We start from the raw sequence: 18,166 nt of genomic DNA, 5'->3' as shown, positions 1-18,166 counted from the left end.
GGGACGCCGAGGCCGGCCTCTGGCAAGGGGGGAGAGAGAGAGAGAGAAGGAGGGAGAGGAGGAAGGGGGGGAAGAAGACAAGAAAGAAGGAGAAAGGGGATTTTAACGGGGGGCACCGGGCCGGGGGCGCAGATCACAACGTCAATGCACATCGCATAAGGCAGGCTACACAGACGCTACTCTGCACCTTCCTCTCGCCCTCAACAACGTGGGTCATGCAAACCTCCGCATGCAAAACGCCAAAAAAATATAACTCAACTTAAATCGTAATAAAAACCCAAAGGAAGGGGTGGGATGGGAGGAAAATAAATCCAAGAAAGCCCCAAGTCGTCGGGGAGGGAGAGCTCGAAGGGAAAGAAACATCCCGCCCCCAAAACAAAAACCACCTGGAGAGGGGATAAACCAAACCCTGGTGCCCGCCCGCCCCGACCGAGAAAGGGGAAGGGAAAAGGGGGATAAAACCCAAACGAAGGGAGGAAAATAGGGGAAAAAAGAAAAGATGAGTGGAGGGGAGGTGGGGCAGTGGGGGAGAGTAAATCAGACTGAGCCGAGGGGAAGGGATCGAACCAAAGAGGGCCGGAGGTGATGGGGTCTGCTCACACAGAGGCATGCACATATATAGAACATCATATATGTTCTGATACGTGTAGTTTTTATCGATAGTACGGCTTTCGGCTTAAAACAAATCCAGAAACGAGGAAAAAACGGCACAGAGCGACAATGGAGGGCAAGGCAGGGGAGGGGGCCGGAGGGGCGAGATAAAAGAAACCAACAAAAAAGAAAGAAGAAAAACCATCCAAATCAAATCAAAATTTTAAAAAATAATAATAAAAATAAATAAAAAAAAAACAAAGCAAAACTTCACAAATGTCCTCGTTACTGAGATAAACGAATGTCTCTGAGCTCTTCCTGGGACACGCATTGAGCTGTTAGCTGTGACTCTGCAGGGAACTGCTAAGTCCTCATCAGCACTCAACACAGATTTTGCTTTCTGCTTCCTTTTTTTTTTTTATTTTTTTATTTTTTCCATTATATGTTTTTTTTTTTTTTAAGTCCCTCTTGGTTAACATCCACTTACCAAAAAAGTGGCATTTCCTCCTTTAGTAGGTAAGGTATGAAGAGAAGGGAAAAGCGGGGCAATATAAGTGCATCATTAGATTCACAAAAATGCAAGAGAGAAAGAAAGAGCGAGAGAAGGAGGAGAGACAGAGACAGAGCCAGAGAGAGGAGAAATAAAACAAACCAACTCACTTCTCCTACGGGGAGGGGAAACCTTGGGGCCACCACCGTGGCCAAGCCCTGAGCCAGGTTCTCACTGAGACTTCAGGGGATTTTGCCCAGACCTGAGGCTCCCAAGTATCTGAGCTCCTCTGAGCCACAAACGCTGCCTGGGTGTTTCCCCCATCTTTGCAAACACCACGAGACCAAAAAGATAGGTGGGAACAGGTCCTGCAACACCAGTCCTGACTGAGCTGGCAAACCCCAGCTCAGGGAGCTTTGGGGTCTCCTTTCCCCCAGCCACAGCCCAGTGCCAGGTCCCTGAGAATCCCTGGAAGGCTGAATCCTGCACAGGGCATCGCTGTGGAGATCAAAGGGGGTTCAGGGATATTGGGATGGTTCCAGGATTGTGCCACCATGCCCAGGGCGGGTAACCCCAATTCCTCGTCATCCCCTTGCCCCAAATACACCAATGAATAGTCAGTGAATCCTTGAGGCTCTCTCCACCCATCCCACTGTGTTCTAAATGCCACTTTTCTCCCCAAAAAAAGAAAGGGGCAGGGTGAAGGGTTGGGATTCTGGGGACCACCACGAAGATGCTGCAAAAGGGACACAAGGTTTCCATGTCCCTGAGCATCCCAGACTGCTCCACAACCCATCACCTCCTTGTCCCCATGGATAAGCCAATCCCTCCAGCCACAGAGCAGCAAGCTGGAGCCAAAATGGGGGGATTTGGGGTTTTTATTAAAAATCCGTTGCTGTTGCAATTAGCTGCGGCGAGGGGGAGGCTGGCAGTGACGATCAGCCCTGCTCAGCTGCCCTGCAAGCACTGGGGGACATGGATCTGCTCCAGGGGGATGCAGCAGCCCTGGAATGGGGGATCCGTGGAGCCCATGCCCAGCCCCGCATCCCAGGAGAGGAACATTGAAGCAGAGAAGATGAAGAAGAAGAAGAGGACGATGAAGAGAGAAAGTGAAGGGTTTCCTCTTTCCCAGGGTGGCGTTTTTGGTCTGGCTGGCCATGCCGTGGGCTCGGGCTGCGGGATGCAGGGCTCCCACCCAAACCCTGGAGTCTCCTGCCCTGGAGTGCAGGAAGGCAACGAAGGTAAAAGCATCCCAAATAAACCCAAATTGGCAAAGACTCAGCCTAAAAGGGAAAACACACACTGGGCACTTGTGGGGATGGGACAGCCAGAGCAGGGATGCTGTCCCCTGCCCCTCGCAGACCGGGATGCCCTGGACCTGCCTCTCTCCAGGCAGGAAGATTTAAACCTTTCCCCACTGCAGCCTCCCTGAAGAGGGGCTAAACCCACGCATCTCCCCAAATTTCTCATTCCTTGCCCCATCCATCCACCCCAAAACCCCCTGTGCCCACTTCTACCCCTGGCCACTGCCCCTATTTCTCCCTAATTGTATTTGCCTTCATTACCCGGCCACTAATGGGGGACTGAAAGGGAACAGCCGTGCTCGGCCTCTGAATGGAAACGAACACAAATTCAGAGGGCTGAAAGACACAGAAATGCATTCTACCGACAGCACGAGGAGACGGGGAAGAGAAAAGGGGGGAAGAAAGAAAAAAATATTACGTGGACAGGGCAAAAAAAAAAGTAAAAATAAAGAACGTAAGAGAAGAGCATGGCTTTGCAGCTAACCGGGAAAAAACCATACAAATAAAAAAAAATTATATATAGCCACCAAAAAGAGACAAAATGAGAGACAGAGAAGGAGAGTGAGAAAGAAAGAGAAAGAAAGTCAGAAAGAAAGAGAAAATAACATTAAATCAAGCTACGGTGCTTTTCAACAGGCTCATCTGCAGAAGTGAACGTGCAGAGGTGGACGAAATACCTACCTTCGGAATTGGCAGTGACAGGAATGCAATAATAAAAAAAGAAAACAATAATCTCCACATTTGGAGGGCAGAATGGGAAAAAGACAAGGACTCTTTAGTACGGCGATCCAGACCCCTCGGCTAATCCCGTTTGCTTTGCTTAGAATTTTTAAAATTATTTTTTAAATTGGTCTCTTTAGCTTCTAATTTTTATTATTATTTTTTAGAATTATTGTTTGTTTGTTTGTTTGTTTTTCAATGGAAAGGCTGCGGCCGGCCGCCGAGCGGGGGGGGCGCGGGGGGGGGGGGGGGTGGGGTGTCTGTAACCCGATCAGGCTGCGGTTCAGTCTTAAAAAGTCACTCTACAACATGGCAAAGTCCCGGATAACATGCAGGGAAGGCGATGGATGGAGGTGGGACACGGCGAGGGATGTTGGGTTGTGTTGGCCCAAAGAAAACCGGAGAGAGAGAGAGGGGCTGGAGGGTGCGTGTGGGCGAGGAGGAGGAGGAGAGACCCAGGAGGAAGGCTGGGAAGGCAGCAGGGATGGATGGAGACAGGACTGGGTATTTAAAAGGGAAGGCAACGCCGCGCAGCGCCCCGGGGCACCCCTGGCTCCCGGCGGCTCTGGGGGTGCTGGGGTGGGCACAGCTCACCCGGTGGATGGGCTGAGCCCGGAGCTTTTGGGGGGTGTGCAGGAGGTGGGGAGGGGGCTGGGTACCAAGGATGCTCAGCACTCATCCTGTCGGGATGCAGGATGACCACAGGGTGCTTGGATAACCTCATCCTGCAGCCGGGGAGGAAAACCATCCCCACGGCAGCAGGATCCAGCTGAGGACACCGGGCAGTTGCCAATTTGAGGAGGAAAAATTCGCTCCCTTTGCAGTGTAGAGCTGCTGGGTTCTCTTCCCTTTTAAATTCCTTCTTCAAAATATAGAAAATGGAAATACAATGTTCAGCGGTCGTAAATATTTAGGAAACACATCAGGGTTTTTGGTTTTTTTGGTTTTTTTTTTCTTCTCCACATTAACACACACAAAAGCAAAAAATTCTAGAACAACACGACGACGACGGGGTGGGGGGAAATAAAAATAAGAGAAATATATATCGTTTGCATTTCTGTACATCACAAGGGAAAAGAAAAGAAATCATGAGAAAGGAAACTAAAACAAGGGGGCAGGGAAAAAAAAGCACGTTTCATTGCCCTTCCCTCCCCCTCTTCCCTGCTTCTGCTGAGCAAGAAATGGAAGTGTATATTACCGTTTGGGTTTTTTTCAAATGGGAGGCTAAAGAAAAACACAGATGGGATTAAAAAGAAAAAAAAATAAAAAATAGAAACCAGAGAGAGAAAGAAGAGAGAGAAAGAGAGAGAGAGAGAGAGAAAGTTGTTGGAGAAAAGTCCCGCTGGTGCCGGGGAGCCAAGGGAGCTCGGCGGCGATGCTGGGGTGGGCAGGGGGAGAGCGGGGCGAGCCGGGCGCCTGGGGGGCGGCGCCTCGGCACCCGAACCCCCCCACGCCCCAGCCAAAACCACAGGAAAGAAGAAAGCAGAGAGGTGCCCCGAGAGGTGGGCAGGGTGCTGGGTGCTGCTGGGGGGTGCTGGGCTGGGGAAGGTGAAGGGGACGTGGATGTGGGTTTGGGGGGGTCCTGGCCCCGTTTTCCGGGGTGTCCCAGGCCCTGCAGGTGTTGGGGTGTCAGTGTTGGGTGCTCTCAGCCCAGGAGCATCCCTGCAGGACCTCACCTGTGGGAATAAAGTCTGAGGCAAGTGGGGACCTGCGTGGGCCCCATCGGTGGAGTTCTGCAGTGCCCTGCCTTCACTCAGCACTGCCTCCAGCCCCCCATTAGCCAAAGCAGGCTCCTCATCATCCCAGCACTGGTTAAACTGGGGCTGGCCCCCTGGGTCCACTGGGTTAGGGCTCTGCCCCACCCAGCAAGGGAGCAGCCCCCCAGGTTTCACCAAGACCCTTGGGATGCTGAGGCAGAGCTGGGGATGCTCAGCTCCAATGTCACCTGCCACGGAGACCTCAAAATCCTAAAATCTGAGCATCCAGCATCAAATCCCCTCCAAACCCTAATTTGGCCAGACTGGGTGTTGGGGTCCTCAGCACTGGTGCTGGCCCCCTGGCAGCAGGGAGAGTTGGGGTTGGTGGGGAAACAAGAATTTTCCTGCTTTTCCCATTTCTTGGCTGTCTGGGATCAATCTCAGGGGGCTGCTGAGCCCCGTGGTGACCCTGGCAGGTGATGCTGGCCTGCCAAGCCATCATCCCGGGGGGGCGACATCCGCAGGGCGACCTGTGGCTTTGGGGGAGGGATGACCTGTTGGCTGCCCTGATCCCTGCCTTGAGGTGATGGTCTGGCTCCCCCAGGGAGACCGCGCACCCAGCGCGGGGTTGGTGAGTGCTGGGAGGGTGCAACCCGCACCCCACATCTCCCCCGTGTGCTCCGGCTGGGCAGGGCGGGGAGCCGAGCGAGTGGGGAAGGAAGGGAGAGGAGAGCAAGGGGGCAGTCCTGTGGAGGGAGGAGGGGAGGGAAGCGAAGAGTGATCCAAGAAAAGCCTACGTACATCCGAGGGCTCCGGGAGCGGTGCGCCGTGGCTGTGGCGGCCGTTCTGGGCGCTGCCCTTGTGCCCGTTCTGGTGCGGCGAGGCCGAGCGCTGGGGCGAGGGGGAGGACGGGCTGCGGCTGGAGCGGGCGCTGCTGCCCTTGGGGCCATCCTGCCGGCGCTTGGGGCTCAGCCTGAGGGGAACCGCACCGTCAGTGCCGGCATCTCCGGCCCCGAGCCCGGCCCCACCCTTGGCCCGGCTCCGGCAGAGCCGCCGGCTGCAGCCCAGGTTTTGCCGAGGCCAGAAATGGGGTTAGAAGTGGCTCTTTGTGCTTTCTTTAGCTAAAAATTGAACCCCGTCTGGGGACCATGTTCCCAAACCCTGCAGAGGTGCTGCAGCACCATCCCACTCCCCTCTATACCTATCTCAGGGACACCTCTGCCACCTGCCTCTGCCCTCCATCCCCCGGGGTCCCAAACCCTGGGACACCTCTGCCACCCACTTCCTGCCCTCCATCCTCCAAGGTCCCCATCGCTGGGACTCCTCCGCCTCCCACCTCCCCGCCCTCCACCACATTAGGGTGTCCATCACAAGGACATCTCTGTCCCTGTCCTCTACCCCACAGGGTCCCACTGCGGAGGCTGGGGGCTGTTGCGGTGGTGGGGACGGGGGTCCCGGACTGTCCCTACCTGCCGGGGGATTTCGAGCCGCTGTCGTCGGAGGAGAGCGAGGCGCTGTGGGAGCTGCAGGAACTGCGGCGGTGCGAGCGCCAGGCCGGGGACTCACTGCCGGCCCTGCGGAGAGGGCGGCCGGGGGCCGAGGGACAGGCTGAGCCGCCGCGGGGGACACCCAGGGGCACAGAGAGGCCCGCTCCCCCCGCCAGCGCGGCCCCTCCCCTCTTGCGCTCTTTGTTTTTCTCTTTCCGTTTGTTCTTGGGGCTTCGGGACCTGCGGGAAGAGCCGAAAGCTGCAGACGTGGGAGCGGGGGCAGCACCTGGGGGTGGCTTTCCCAGCCCCCCCAGAGGCACCGAGGCTGCGGGAGGAGCGAGGGGAAGGACCTGCCTGGTCTGGAGCTGGGCTGCATTGAGGTTCAAAGCGCGGCGGGGATCCCAGATGGCTTTGGGGGGGACTGTGGGGTCAGGTGCAGGTTGGTGAGGCCAGGCAGGAGGGAGTGGCAGTGGGAAGGGGGGTACTGGCTCTGCTCAGCATCCTCAGGGCTCGGGCCCATTGTCACCCCCCCCATACACACTTGCTTTGCCCTGCGCCCTCTCTGGCACCCTTTGTCTGTTTTTCACTTCTTTCACCCTAAAATGGGCAGAGGGCATCTGCAGAGCAGGGCAACAGTCAAGGTTTGCCCTGGTCACGGCTGCCTGGGGTCCCCCCTTCTCCCCTGGGGGACATTCAGGGCCATGTGGGACTCCACAGTCAGCCAGAGTGGCCCTCTGCCACGTCCAAGGGAGGAGGACACCCAGCAGCATCCAGCTGTGGGATGAGGGGGTCCATCATGATGGGCAGAGGGGAGGGGGACAGCAGGAGGGCAGGACACAGGGGGTCCCTGGCAGGGGAAGCTGGCAGCTGGTGGCAGTGGGGTGGCTCCTGGCAGCTGTCACTCTTACCTGTGTCTTCTCTTTTTTCGTGACCCCGATTCAGACCTAAGGGATGAAGAGGAGGCAGAGATGAAGGAGACACACTGATCTGGCCAGCAGGGAGCAAAGGCTGGGCAGTGTCCAGAGATGACAAGAAGGACAGGGGGATGGCCCCGAGGTGGGCCACTGGATGGGGCAGGTGACAGTGGCTGTAAGGAAATGATGGCCCCATGAACTTCCATCACTATCCATGTCTAAATCCCACCCCAGCCCAAGGGCCTGAGCAGTCCCAACCTGCCCCACCATCCCCCATCACCCCTGCTGTCCCCAGCCTGCTGTCATGTCCATCCTACCTGTCACGTCTGTGTTTCTTTCCAGTCTTCTTTTTCTTTTCCTTTCGGATGGGTGAAGAGCTGTCACAGCTAGAGGGGAAGTGGGTGCCCTTGAGCAGGGAGCGAGGGACTCCCCAGCCTCTTCCCCCTGGCCCAGGGGAGTCTGGTCCCACCACCCCCAGTCACATTGCTTTCCCTGGACCACCCCATGGGATGCACGAACATCACATGGCAGTTATTTCCTGGGGGATTTGGGCTGGGGGACAGAAAGGGACTTTTGGCAGAAGGGCTCTGGCTGCCTTCAATTCTGGAATGCCCAAATCCTGCTGTGTCTCATTGCCACCTCGTGGGCTCCACAGCCTCCAGCAGGAGACAAGGTGGCCAATTCCCAGCGGGATTTCAGTGGGTGGTAGAAGCCAGTCTGTGCTCAGTGGCCTTGCAAGCCCAGAGGGGACCCTGCAGCCCACCCAGCCCAGTTGTCACTCACCTGCGCTCTGAGCCGGGTTTCCTCTTTTTGCTGCCATGGGAAAGGCAGAGAAGAAAGGGACATTAGGGACAGCATCCTGCCCAAACAGCCAGTGCTAAGTGGTGAGGTTGTGGGTAGATGGACCCTTCACAAAGCCATATCCTGCCTGGTGCTGTGCCCTGTGGCAGCGAGCTCCTTTCCCACATGGACCAGGCAAGGTCCCAGCAGTGCATGCAGTGGGGGTGTGCACACACGTGTGCGTGTTGCAGTATCAGTACATGCAGATGCATTGCACCTCCTAAGGGTGCACATTCAGGGATGTACTGCCCCCCAAAGTGGAGTGACTTGCCCCTCCAAGGCCTGGGGAAAGGCTGAGCTGGGAGCTGAGCTGCCCTCCAGAGAGAGGGGACAGCGCAGGGACAGCCAGGGACTCACCGGCTCCGGCGGTGACCCGATTTCTTCTTCTTTTTCTTCTTGGGTGGAGGAGAAGTGGAGCTGCTCGAGCGTCTTTTCAGCCTGTGGGAGACAGCAGACAGGGTTGGGCAAAGAAGCAGGGACAGGCCCCTGGCCTCTGTGTCCCTGGATGGGGACCCTGCACACAGCAGGTCCCCAAAATCTGTGCACACCTGTACTCGCGGTGGCCGCTGTCCTCGCGGTAGCACTCGGCCGAGCAGTCGCACTGCAGCAGGCAGCCCTCTCCGTAGTCGGGATACTCCACCGCGTACTCCTCCCCATCCGCCCCGCGGTGGTTTTCTATCACACTGCCAAAGGAGGAAGCACAGGATTCATTTGGGGATCCCCGTTCCCTGTCTCCCACCAGAGCAGCTGGGGCAGCCCCAATGCAGCTACAGGGGCTGGGGGACATTCCCTCTGCCGCAACATCCCCAGGGGACCTTGGTCATGTCCCTTGATGTCCACACACAGCAAAGTGCCAGGGTGCAGGTCTGCTCAGGGTCTTCCTGTGGCTCCAATCCCTGCAGAGATCCCCACTAGGCTGGCACACGGACACCGTGAGACTCGGGCCACCATCTCCCCACAGGGTCCAGCCTAAGCCTCATTCGAGCCCCTTCTGGCTTTGCTCAAGTGCTGGGGCTGAGCAGGAGGCTGGGTCAGCCTAGGTGGGTGGCAGGGCTGGATAAGAGTGAGAGGAGCTGGCAGAAGAGCAGGAAATTTAGGTGGGAACTGCTCAGGATGTCCTTGGCTTTGAGGCCAGCACTGCACGGTGCCACCAGCCCAGCACTGGAGCTTCAGGCAGGTAATGGTCAGTGTCCCTCCTAGGGGCCAGGTGAAGAAGGGGTGGGGGGACATCATGCCTAGGGCCATCAGGGTCTCCTCTCTCTCCTGAGTGACTTCATCAGCATTAATTTTTCCAACTGCCATGGAAACCGGCATGAGGTTGCCATTGACTACCGGGGCTGTGGGCAGGGCTTGGCAGAGGCCTGGCAGCTGGACTAGGACAGTCTCAGGAGTCCCTGCCCAACCTCTCCCTGCTGCCCTCACCTCCCTGGTCCTGCTCTGCCATCAGCCCCAGGAGCAAACCCCATGGGGAGCCTCTTATTTGCTCTTGGGGGATGTAGGACATCTCACCCATGGAGGGACAAGGACATCCAGGTGCTCTGGAGGGAAACTTAACAGATGGGGACAGGCTCGGAGGGTGCACAGCACCACACCAGCCCAGATGCTTGCTTCCCAAGGGAGATTTGCTCTCAGAAATCTGATGTGGGCTCCTCTGCCCTTCCCAGCCCTGAGGCGAGCAGTCAGCAACGCTGGTGGAGAAATGCAGCCCCACAGGATCAGTCCCTTGGCAGCCTGGCCAGTGCCTGAGCAAAGCGAAGCTCCCAGTCCCAGACTGCAGAGCTGACAGTGGCACGTGTTGGCATCCTTGGCCACAGGCAGCCCATGGGCTGTTTAACCTAATTAGAAATGTCTTGGACCGAAACTACACACGAGACACCCTCCCCCTAACCACGGACGATCGCTCAAGCGGGTTTCGGGCTCCCTGCTGTGCCACAGCCATGGCTTTCTGGGTCCTCTCCAAGTGACTTCTGCTTTGGCCATGTCCCAAGGGTCGGAACAGCATTTCAACCACCCACCCTACCATGGGAAGGGGGAGAAAGAGGCAAAGAGAGAAGTGAGCGGGGATAATTCCCTGCGTGTGTCTCTGCTCCGTGAGCAGGCAGTGCTCCACACCAGAGCCTGCTGCCAGCATCTCACCCATTAGCTGTGCTCAGCAGCTCAAGACCAGCCTTGTGCTGTTCCAATTATCCCTCCCTGCCCAGCACACACTCGCCTTTGTCTGCAATCCCACCAGCCTGTCCATCAAGCCCTTCTCCTTGGGGACCAGGCTGTACCGAGCTGTGCACACGGAGACGGGAGCTGGGAGAGCACAAAGAGCAAAGCCGGGGACTCAGGTGGTCACAGCTCTGCTCCACGCCTCAGTTTGCCCTGGGGAGTTATGCAGATGATGCTGAGCTCTCACACTGGCTTTGAAACAGGACCAGCTGGTTCAGACTCACAGTCCCGGCAGCTAAGGACCGAGTGGTAAAAGCCCAGAGCGGTGCTGGAGCAGGACCAGCCCACGAGATGTTCTGCTGAGCACTCTCCCAGCCGCCACAAGCGCCGATGCTCTTTATTTAAAGCTTATTTAACCCTCTTGTTCAGCCTCTTCATGCAGCACAGACCTTTGGCACGCAGGACATCCTCCAGCAGCTGAGATCCGTGCTGCTTGAAGAGCCAGCTCCTTTGGACCCAGCTCCTACCAGCTTCCTCAAGTGCCTCCGGCTTTGCTCTCCTCCGAGCAATCCTTTGCTGTGAGACTGCTCCTTCCAGCTCAGCACTATTATTTATAGCCCTGGGGCTAATCTTTAATGATTACCCTTCGTTTTGCAAAACCAAGCCTGTAAAGGTGACAGCCAGGGCTGCCTGGGTAACCTTAAGGCACCTTTGGCTTCCCCATGTGCTTGTTACAGTGCTGGCCCTAACGAGACTGCCAGGAAGATGCCCTGGAGATGACTCCTGCCCCCACCAGCAAAGGCCACTTGTTAACACCTCAGGCATGATGCTCAGTGACCTGGGCAGGTTGGTTTTCCCCATGCCTTGTGTTTTTTCCTGCCTGGAGGAGGATCCTGAATGTTTCATGCTGTCCCAAGCCCATGTGCCCCATCCATGTGCCCAAGCCATGTCCCTGTGTCCCTCCCTGCCTGGCGTGCCAGCAGAGTGGTGTGAGGAAGGCTCTCCCTGCTGCCATGGCTTCCCTGCCTCCCTCTTCGCCCTGATTTCCTGACCCTAATGAAGCATTAATATTCAGTGAACCTGCAGCATCTATTCCTGTCCCAAGTGACCTGGTTTCCAGGCTGATGGATGGTGCACGCCGGGCCAGCCATGCTGCCTGGGCCATTAAGCATTGCACTGATAAATCACCATCGAGCTGGAGTGGACCTTGTTGAGGCTGGGGACAGTCCTGTGCAGGGCAGGAGCAGCAACTGGCGTGTCCCCAGCAGGAGCTGGGCTGCTTTGGACACCAAACTTGAGCCCTAAGTCCCCTTCCAGGGCAGATGCAGCCCCCTAGGACCAGGCACAATCACTGTGAGGAGTGATTAGAAACAGAGGAACAGTGCAGGAGCTCCTTGGAGAAGCTTCTTGCATGGGGTCCCTGCCCCTGGCTGGGGCGAGCCAAGCACTGAGACCTTCTGCACTTGGGTTTCCTCATCTGGGACAGGAGCATTGCAATGCTGGCCTCTGCACAGCACCCAGAGGTCTCCAAATGGCCAGTGCAGGATAACCTTTAAGCTCTCCAGAGGTAGGATACTGCCTCAGAGGGGCAAATCCTGCCTCCAGCTGACTGAACCAACCAACAACCAACCAACTATCAAATCAACCAACAAACCATCCAATCAACCAACCACCCAACCATCAAATCAAACATTGACTCACATCCAACAACCATCCATCCATCCATGCTCTCTACACCCTCTTCTTGTAGATCCACCTACCCAGTCAGGCCTAGACATACCCTCATCCACCCATTGATACTCAGGCAATCCAGGATGTGCCTCTCTGGGATGAGACGCACAGAGGGACCAACTGGAAGCTGCCTGACTTACATTTGGCGCCCGTGCTGGTCCTCCCTGGTGAGCACACCTTCCTTCTCCATCAGCATTTGCCGAAAGGTCCCCACTTTCTGCCGGATCTCCTCTTCGGAGTACCTGGATGGGCAAAGACATGGTCTGGGCTGCTGTGATTGGAACATGGGCTTCCCATGGACCTGCTGAGGACTTCTATACCTTTGGGAGCGACACGTGGCCTAAGGGGCCAGTCAAAAGGAGTGGTGACATGGTGACAGGGGCCTGGAGGACAGCAGGAGCTCTGCTCAGTCCCCTGCCACCACTCTCTATGCCCTCCTTTCTCCTGTCTGCTTCTCCCAGAAGTGCTTGGCAGAGGAAGGGACCTCAGGAAGGGTGAAAAGAAAAGGATGACCATGAGGTTGCCATTCCCTGTGACTGCCCAGGCTTTGGGGCAAGTCCCCACCAAACTTGGCAGTGTCACCATTGCAGCTGCTGATTCCGGGGTTCACTCCCAGCATCTCTGTCCCATCACGAGCTCCCCCTGCTTGTCCCCATGATGCTCCGGAGCCCGGCAGCTGTGCCAGCTCTGCACTAACGCCGAGTGCTGACTCAGGCAGCTGCAGGGTTATTAACAAGAGGCACTAATCACTGTGTCCTGGCATCTGAGAACAGCCACTGCAAACCACAGTGCTCCCGCCGTCCCCGAGGTGTCCCTGGGAAGGGACAGGTGACAGCCCTGGGCAGGCAGGTGGTCCTGTGCCACATCCCATGGCTGCACAAGGGCACCTGAGCATTTTCCTTGACTAAAAACATCCCAACAGAGGGATGTGGTGGAGACATGATGCTCTTGGCATCATCCCAGGGGAGAGGGTGAAGGGAGAGGGACTCCATGACACCACCTTGCTGCCACACTAAGATGGAAGGAGTCGGACTCTGTGTGTGTGTCCCTGCCCTCACCCACAGCCTCTACAGGGGCTGCTCATGGCCCACCCTTTCCATCACATCCCATCAGCATCGCTGTCACGAGCTCAGAAAACTGGATGTCACAGACAGGCCTAGCCCTGTGGCCCCCAAGGCTGTCACTTCACACAGCCCGTGCTGGGGACAGTGATGCCCCTTGCAGCGCTCTGGGTGCCCCTGGGTGCCCTGGGTGCAGAGAGGCACGTGGCATCACCAACCCCCCTTGCAGTGTCCATGCAGGGAAACAGCGAGGAGAGGGGAATTAATATTAATGAACTCATTTGCACTGAAAGGCTCTCATTAGTTCCCCAGCCAGACTCCACACAGAAGGAAGGCTGATAACAGGGCATGGAGGCAGCACCTCAAAACCAGGGCAGCACCCCCAAATGCTGCTCTGCTCCATTCCCTTGATGGCAGTGCACCCAGCTGGGCAGAGTGGCCACCCCACAAGGATGGAGCTGCCGGCCCTGGCCATCCCATGGACATCAGCCAGCCCACAGCAGCAGGAAGATGTCTGCCCGAGATGAGCATTTGCTGCAGCATATTAAGAACATGGCCAATGCTCTTGGAGAGGGGACATGAGGGCAAACAGGAGGTGACAGATGGGCCACTGCGGCTGGGCCATTAGCAAATCTGTGGGGGAAGGCCAAGGCAAGGAACTCCCCACCACATCCAGGGATGGAGGCAGGAGCAGCACCAGCCCTTTCCTTCCTGCGTTCCCCTGGTGCTGCTTATAACCCCGCTGGAGGGGGTTTCCTTTTGCATTTAACATGCAGAATGGATTTGGGAAAGAAAGAAAATTTGCTGACACTTCTTTTCTGGACAAGGAATCCAGCCTGCAGGCAGGGAATAACGCTGCAGGCAGCCTGGAGCGAGCTACAGCGCAGGCAGGAGGGGCCATCCGCCTTTAAGGAAACAAGGGAGTGCTAAAATCCCTGCAGAACCCCCTCTGCTGACACTCACATCCATCCTGGGGGTCTGCCCTCATCAACAACTCCCCCAAGGCCATGGCCAGGAGGCTGCCCCTGGTCGAGGCAGAAACCTCAGGGGTGCAAATCCCTTCTCATGGAACCTCCGCTGGAAAGCCCCTGTGTGGAGGGGAAGAGCAGGCGGAGGATTAAGAAGGTTGACCAAGATTATTACTCTAATTATATTATCATTTTGGCGTATCGCCATCATCAGTGTTATTAATAGCCTTAATAACAGCAAAGCAATTATAGCAATAACAACAATCCTGGTCGCAGTGTTGCTATTACCCATTGCAGTAATGATACTACCAGTAGTAAGATCCCTACTAGAGCTTGGGAACCCGACAGGAGGCTCTGGGCTCCCCAAAGTGCCAGGTCAGCCTTATTTATTTCCATAATGACAAATTAGGCACAATCATTATTCCAGTCTGTGTGAGACAATTTAATTCTAGGTCACGCTTGCACTCTTAATGAAAGCCTTGGCGAAGCCTTCCCTCAATCCATTTTCCTTCTCCCCAGCTCCCAGCTGATACCAGTCCCCGTCTACCCAAGTGTGCCGAAGAATTTGCTCCACCCATCAGGTTTTAGAGAGCTGTCAGAGGGATCAGGATGTTTGGCTGCTGCCAGAGACAGCACAGCCATGTCTGGCAGGGATGGGGGGGTCTCCTTTCTGGCCCCCCAGTCCCTCCTGCCCACCCAGGAAGGGATGTTCTTCAGCCCCTTGGGTTTTTCCGTAGCCCTTTGTTTCCCAAGGGGAGAGCAAAGGCTGGGGAGCAGCTTGCAGTGCCTGGCCATGGCATTGGCAGGATGGGGGCAGGGGGTCCTATCGCCCCAAAACTGGGGAGGAGAAGGAAGACGGGACAAAATGAAGCCCCAAAACAGCCTCTCCTGTGACCGAATGACAGCTCTCCTCTGGGATCTCACAATCCAGGCAGGTGGGGCACAGGGTAGGTGGCACTGATGACTTGTGCAACCATGAGAAACTTCACTCCTCCTTCCTGCTTCAGCTTTACCTGCAGGACAAGCTGGGATCCCAAACTTCCAAGCAGGGAAAGTGGATGAACTCCTAGGTCTGCATTATTTGGAGGCATTTCCCTCCACAGACCAACCCATCAAAGCTGTTTGATTCACCCAAAAGTGGATTTACTTCCAAATGGGGACATTTGCCACATCAAGGTACTTTTTAAAGGGAGAGAACAAGGTGCAAACGGGTCAGAAGGATCCCAACCCTGATGTCCCTGCCACTCACCCCTGCTCCTCCATCATCTCCTGCAGCTCCATGCACTTCAGCTCCACCCGCCGCTTGCGCTCATGGTCCAGGATTTCCCGGTGAGCCTTCTTCACCATGCTGGGCTCCACCAGCCGCACCTCCTCCTCGCCCTTGTGCCATGTTCCTGAGGCACCGGGCTGGGGGAAGCCATTGGAGGCTTCCTGGGGCGAAGGCACATCAGCCCCATTGTTGTAGAGAGCCATGATCGCCTGGGAGGGAGAGAAAGAGTCAGGGTCAGTCCCTGCCCTGGTTCTCCTCTCACCCCATGACAACGAGGAGACCTTTTAAGGACCTGAAGGTAAAATCAGTCTTGAAAGCAGGTTGGTGGGGACAGTGACTGGGAGATCTCCCTGCACCTTGCTTCAGTTTCCTCATCCTCAAAGCAAGGCTGTGGGTACTCCCATCACCATGCCAAGAGGGCTAGCTCCCAGGAAAGAGAGGAGGACGCTCTGCTCCAGCCTCATACCGGAAAAACCTGGCCAAGTGTGGGTCTGTGGGAGCCAGGACTATACAGCAGCAGCAGGACAGGTGGGCAGGGGTCCCTCCCAGCCCCATGGACCCCGTTGTCAGCCACTGGGGGTTTGGAGCAGGGGCAGGCATCCATCCTCACAGTCCTCTAGGGACACTGTCCCCATCAGCAGGGGAATGGACACAAAGACCTCAGATATCCCCTTGCATTTCCTAGCTGCACTGGCCCGTTTGGTTGCAGTGGTGGGACATCCTGATGTCTGGCTCAGGCAGCAAACACCTACTGATGCCCTTGGGCCATGACCTGGAACCCTCTGCCGTGGCCCAGTGCGGGCTGCAAGGGGAGATGAGGATCCCCACCAGCTTCTGCCCCGCTGCCTTCTCCTTGCTCCTTCACCTTCACGTGTCTCTGCCTCCTCTTTCCACCACCACTGTCAGTGTGTCCTCACTTTGCTCCAAAAATAACCCCTCGGAAGAGGACAACCATTCCCGAGCAGCACTGCCATGCTGAGGCTCCGGCTGATGCTCCCCGAGCCTGAGGGAGGAGATGCTCCCAAATCTCCTGGATCAACCAGACAGACACAGCCCTGTCTCAGCGCCCTCAGGCCATCTGCGCATGGCTGAGCACCCATTCCTCACTGTCCCTGTTGTCTTGCCATGCCCCAGTGCCTCTGCCCAGCACTCCAGCCTTCTCCCGAGCATGGGATGCTCCCACTGGAGAGCTGCTGCCTTAACCACCAGCTTCACCAGGCTGCAGAGGCACCACCTGGGCTTTACAGGGGTTTTACACAAAGAGAAACGACCAGGAGTAAAGGCAGAGCATCCTGCCTCACTCTCCAAGCTGGATTTGGGCTTGGAGATGCAGCTTCTGCCAGAAGCCACTTCTCTGAGGTGTTTGTATCCCAGGGATCCTGCTGGAGAGGCTTTTCCAAGGATGGGTGTTGGCTGCACGTCATCTCCTATGTGGGAAGCAGCCAATCCATACGCTGCCCATGGAGGATGGGGCAAACACTGGCCAAGGGGAGGAGGGATCCCTAAGCCCAGTAGAGGCATGAAGGGCAGATGGACCATGGACTGATCCGCACTGTTTCGAGCCCAGGAAAGTTTTGCCATTCCCAGTGTGCCATTCCACCAGAACACCAGGCAATTCAGAGCTTTCCATGGCTATGTCAGTTGGGACAGAGCCAGGGTCGGAATGCACATCACCCACGAGGGGCTTTGGCCATGTTTCTTTGCTATTTGAGGAGAGGAAACACCTCGGAGCCCTCCCTGGTGTGGTGGGGATCCCAACCTGGCCAGAAGGCTTCTCCCACCCCACAGCATCCCCAAAGGACATCCCTGACTTTCCCGCTGCCATTGGCCACCCCACACAGTCATTTATCTCCTGACAAGCCTGCCCAGGGAGGACAGCAGCTGAGTGCTTAATTACAAAGCTTTTTTCCCATTTTTTTCCCTTCATTACTACCACGCAGAGAGGAGCCAGCAGCCTTTATTTCCGCAGAGGAACAGGGGAGATCCTGCTGGTGTAGCAGGAGCCAGCCAGGGCTCTGCACTCCTGGATGCTCATCCCTGCTCCTGGAGGATCCCTCGGTCCCCCCTTGCCTGCAGCATCCACATTTCAAACCCCATGACACCCCACAGCCCTGCTCACCCTGAACCCAGCCCCCTCCATATCCCAGGGTGGCTCCAGAGAGATGCTGCAGGAAAACCTGCCTTGGGGGCTCCTCTCCCTCTTTCTCCCATCAGGACATGAAGCCAAAAACCTGGAAGGAAATTAGGGAAAGGGGGAAACTCCCCACTTAGAAACCTTCCCCCAGAGAGGGGCTCAGGGAAGGAGAGGGGAAAGGAGAGGATGTTTCCTGCAGCAGCCTCTGCTTGCTTGTCCCCAGTGGGAATTCATTTTATCCTGAGCCCAGCAGTGGATAAATTCATTGCTGAGAAACCTTGAGAGTGTGTGGGATACAGAGCTGGGCAGGTAGATGGAGATAAACTGGCAGCTGGATCAGTACCTGTGGGAGAAGGCTGCATGGTGGGGGAGGTGTGCAGATCTGCCAGGAAATGCTCCCTGTTTCCATGAAAAGGATGGAGCTGGTGAAATCCCCCTTGCACCTAGGGCCAGGAAGGTGGACCCAGACTGGGGATGGACATCCCAGTGGCCTCTCAGCCCTGAGCAATATCCACCATGGGAGCTGCCACCAGCCCCTTGCCTCAGCCACAGCACGGGCAGGGAAACAAAGGAATGGGAAAAACCCAGCCACAACCCTCCCCCAGCTCTCCAAAGGGGCCCCAGGCAAAATCCCTGGGTGCCAAACAGAGCCAGCCCTACACTGCTGGTGACAATGGGGACAAGGACAGAGGGAGCCCATGCTCCCCAGCTGGGTCTGTGCTCTCCCTGCCCTGCAAGGAGAACCCCAGCGATGCCCTGCACCCACAAGGGACAGCTCAGAGACACAGAGTGGCTGCCACCACCA

General features: G+C 56.6%; 1 protein-coding gene across 4 annotated transcripts; it reads right to left on the bottom strand.

Annotated features, from left to right (window-relative positions):
• Window positions 1–15,465, bottom strand: SRRM3 (serine/arginine repetitive matrix 3). Of its 4 annotated transcripts, XM_017743013.1 has the most exons (12): window positions 15,207–15,465; window positions 12,069–12,170; window positions 8,592–8,726; window positions 8,401–8,481; window positions 7,987–8,016; window positions 7,521–7,589; window positions 7,198–7,233; window positions 6,479–6,529; window positions 6,272–6,376; window positions 5,604–5,775; window positions 1,079–1,098; window positions 1–19 (listed from the first exon to the last, which is right to left on the bottom strand). In XM_017743013.1, coding segments are annotated over exons 1-12 (1,026 nt in total). In that variant the 5' UTR covers window positions 15,431–15,465; the 3' UTR covers window positions 1–18. The 4 variants fall into 4 exon arrangements, with proteins under 4 accessions (XP_017598502.1, XP_017598501.1, XP_017598503.1 ...); XM_017743012.1 differs by lacking the exon at window positions 1–19 and having other exon boundaries at window positions 996–1,098; XM_017743014.1 differs by lacking the exons at window positions 1–19; window positions 1,079–1,098 and adding an exon at window positions 3,278–4,329.
• Between the last annotated feature and the right edge of the window lie 2,701 nt (window positions 15,466–18,166).

This window comes from Corvus brachyrhynchos, unplaced genomic scaffold (genome assembly GCF_000691975.1).
Source record: "Corvus brachyrhynchos isolate BGI_N302 unplaced genomic scaffold, ASM69197v1 scaffold99, whole genome shotgun sequence".
Classification (NCBI taxonomy): domain Eukaryota; kingdom Metazoa; phylum Chordata; class Aves; order Passeriformes; family Corvidae; genus Corvus; species Corvus brachyrhynchos.
This window is presented reverse-complemented; position numbering and strand designations above follow the sequence as displayed.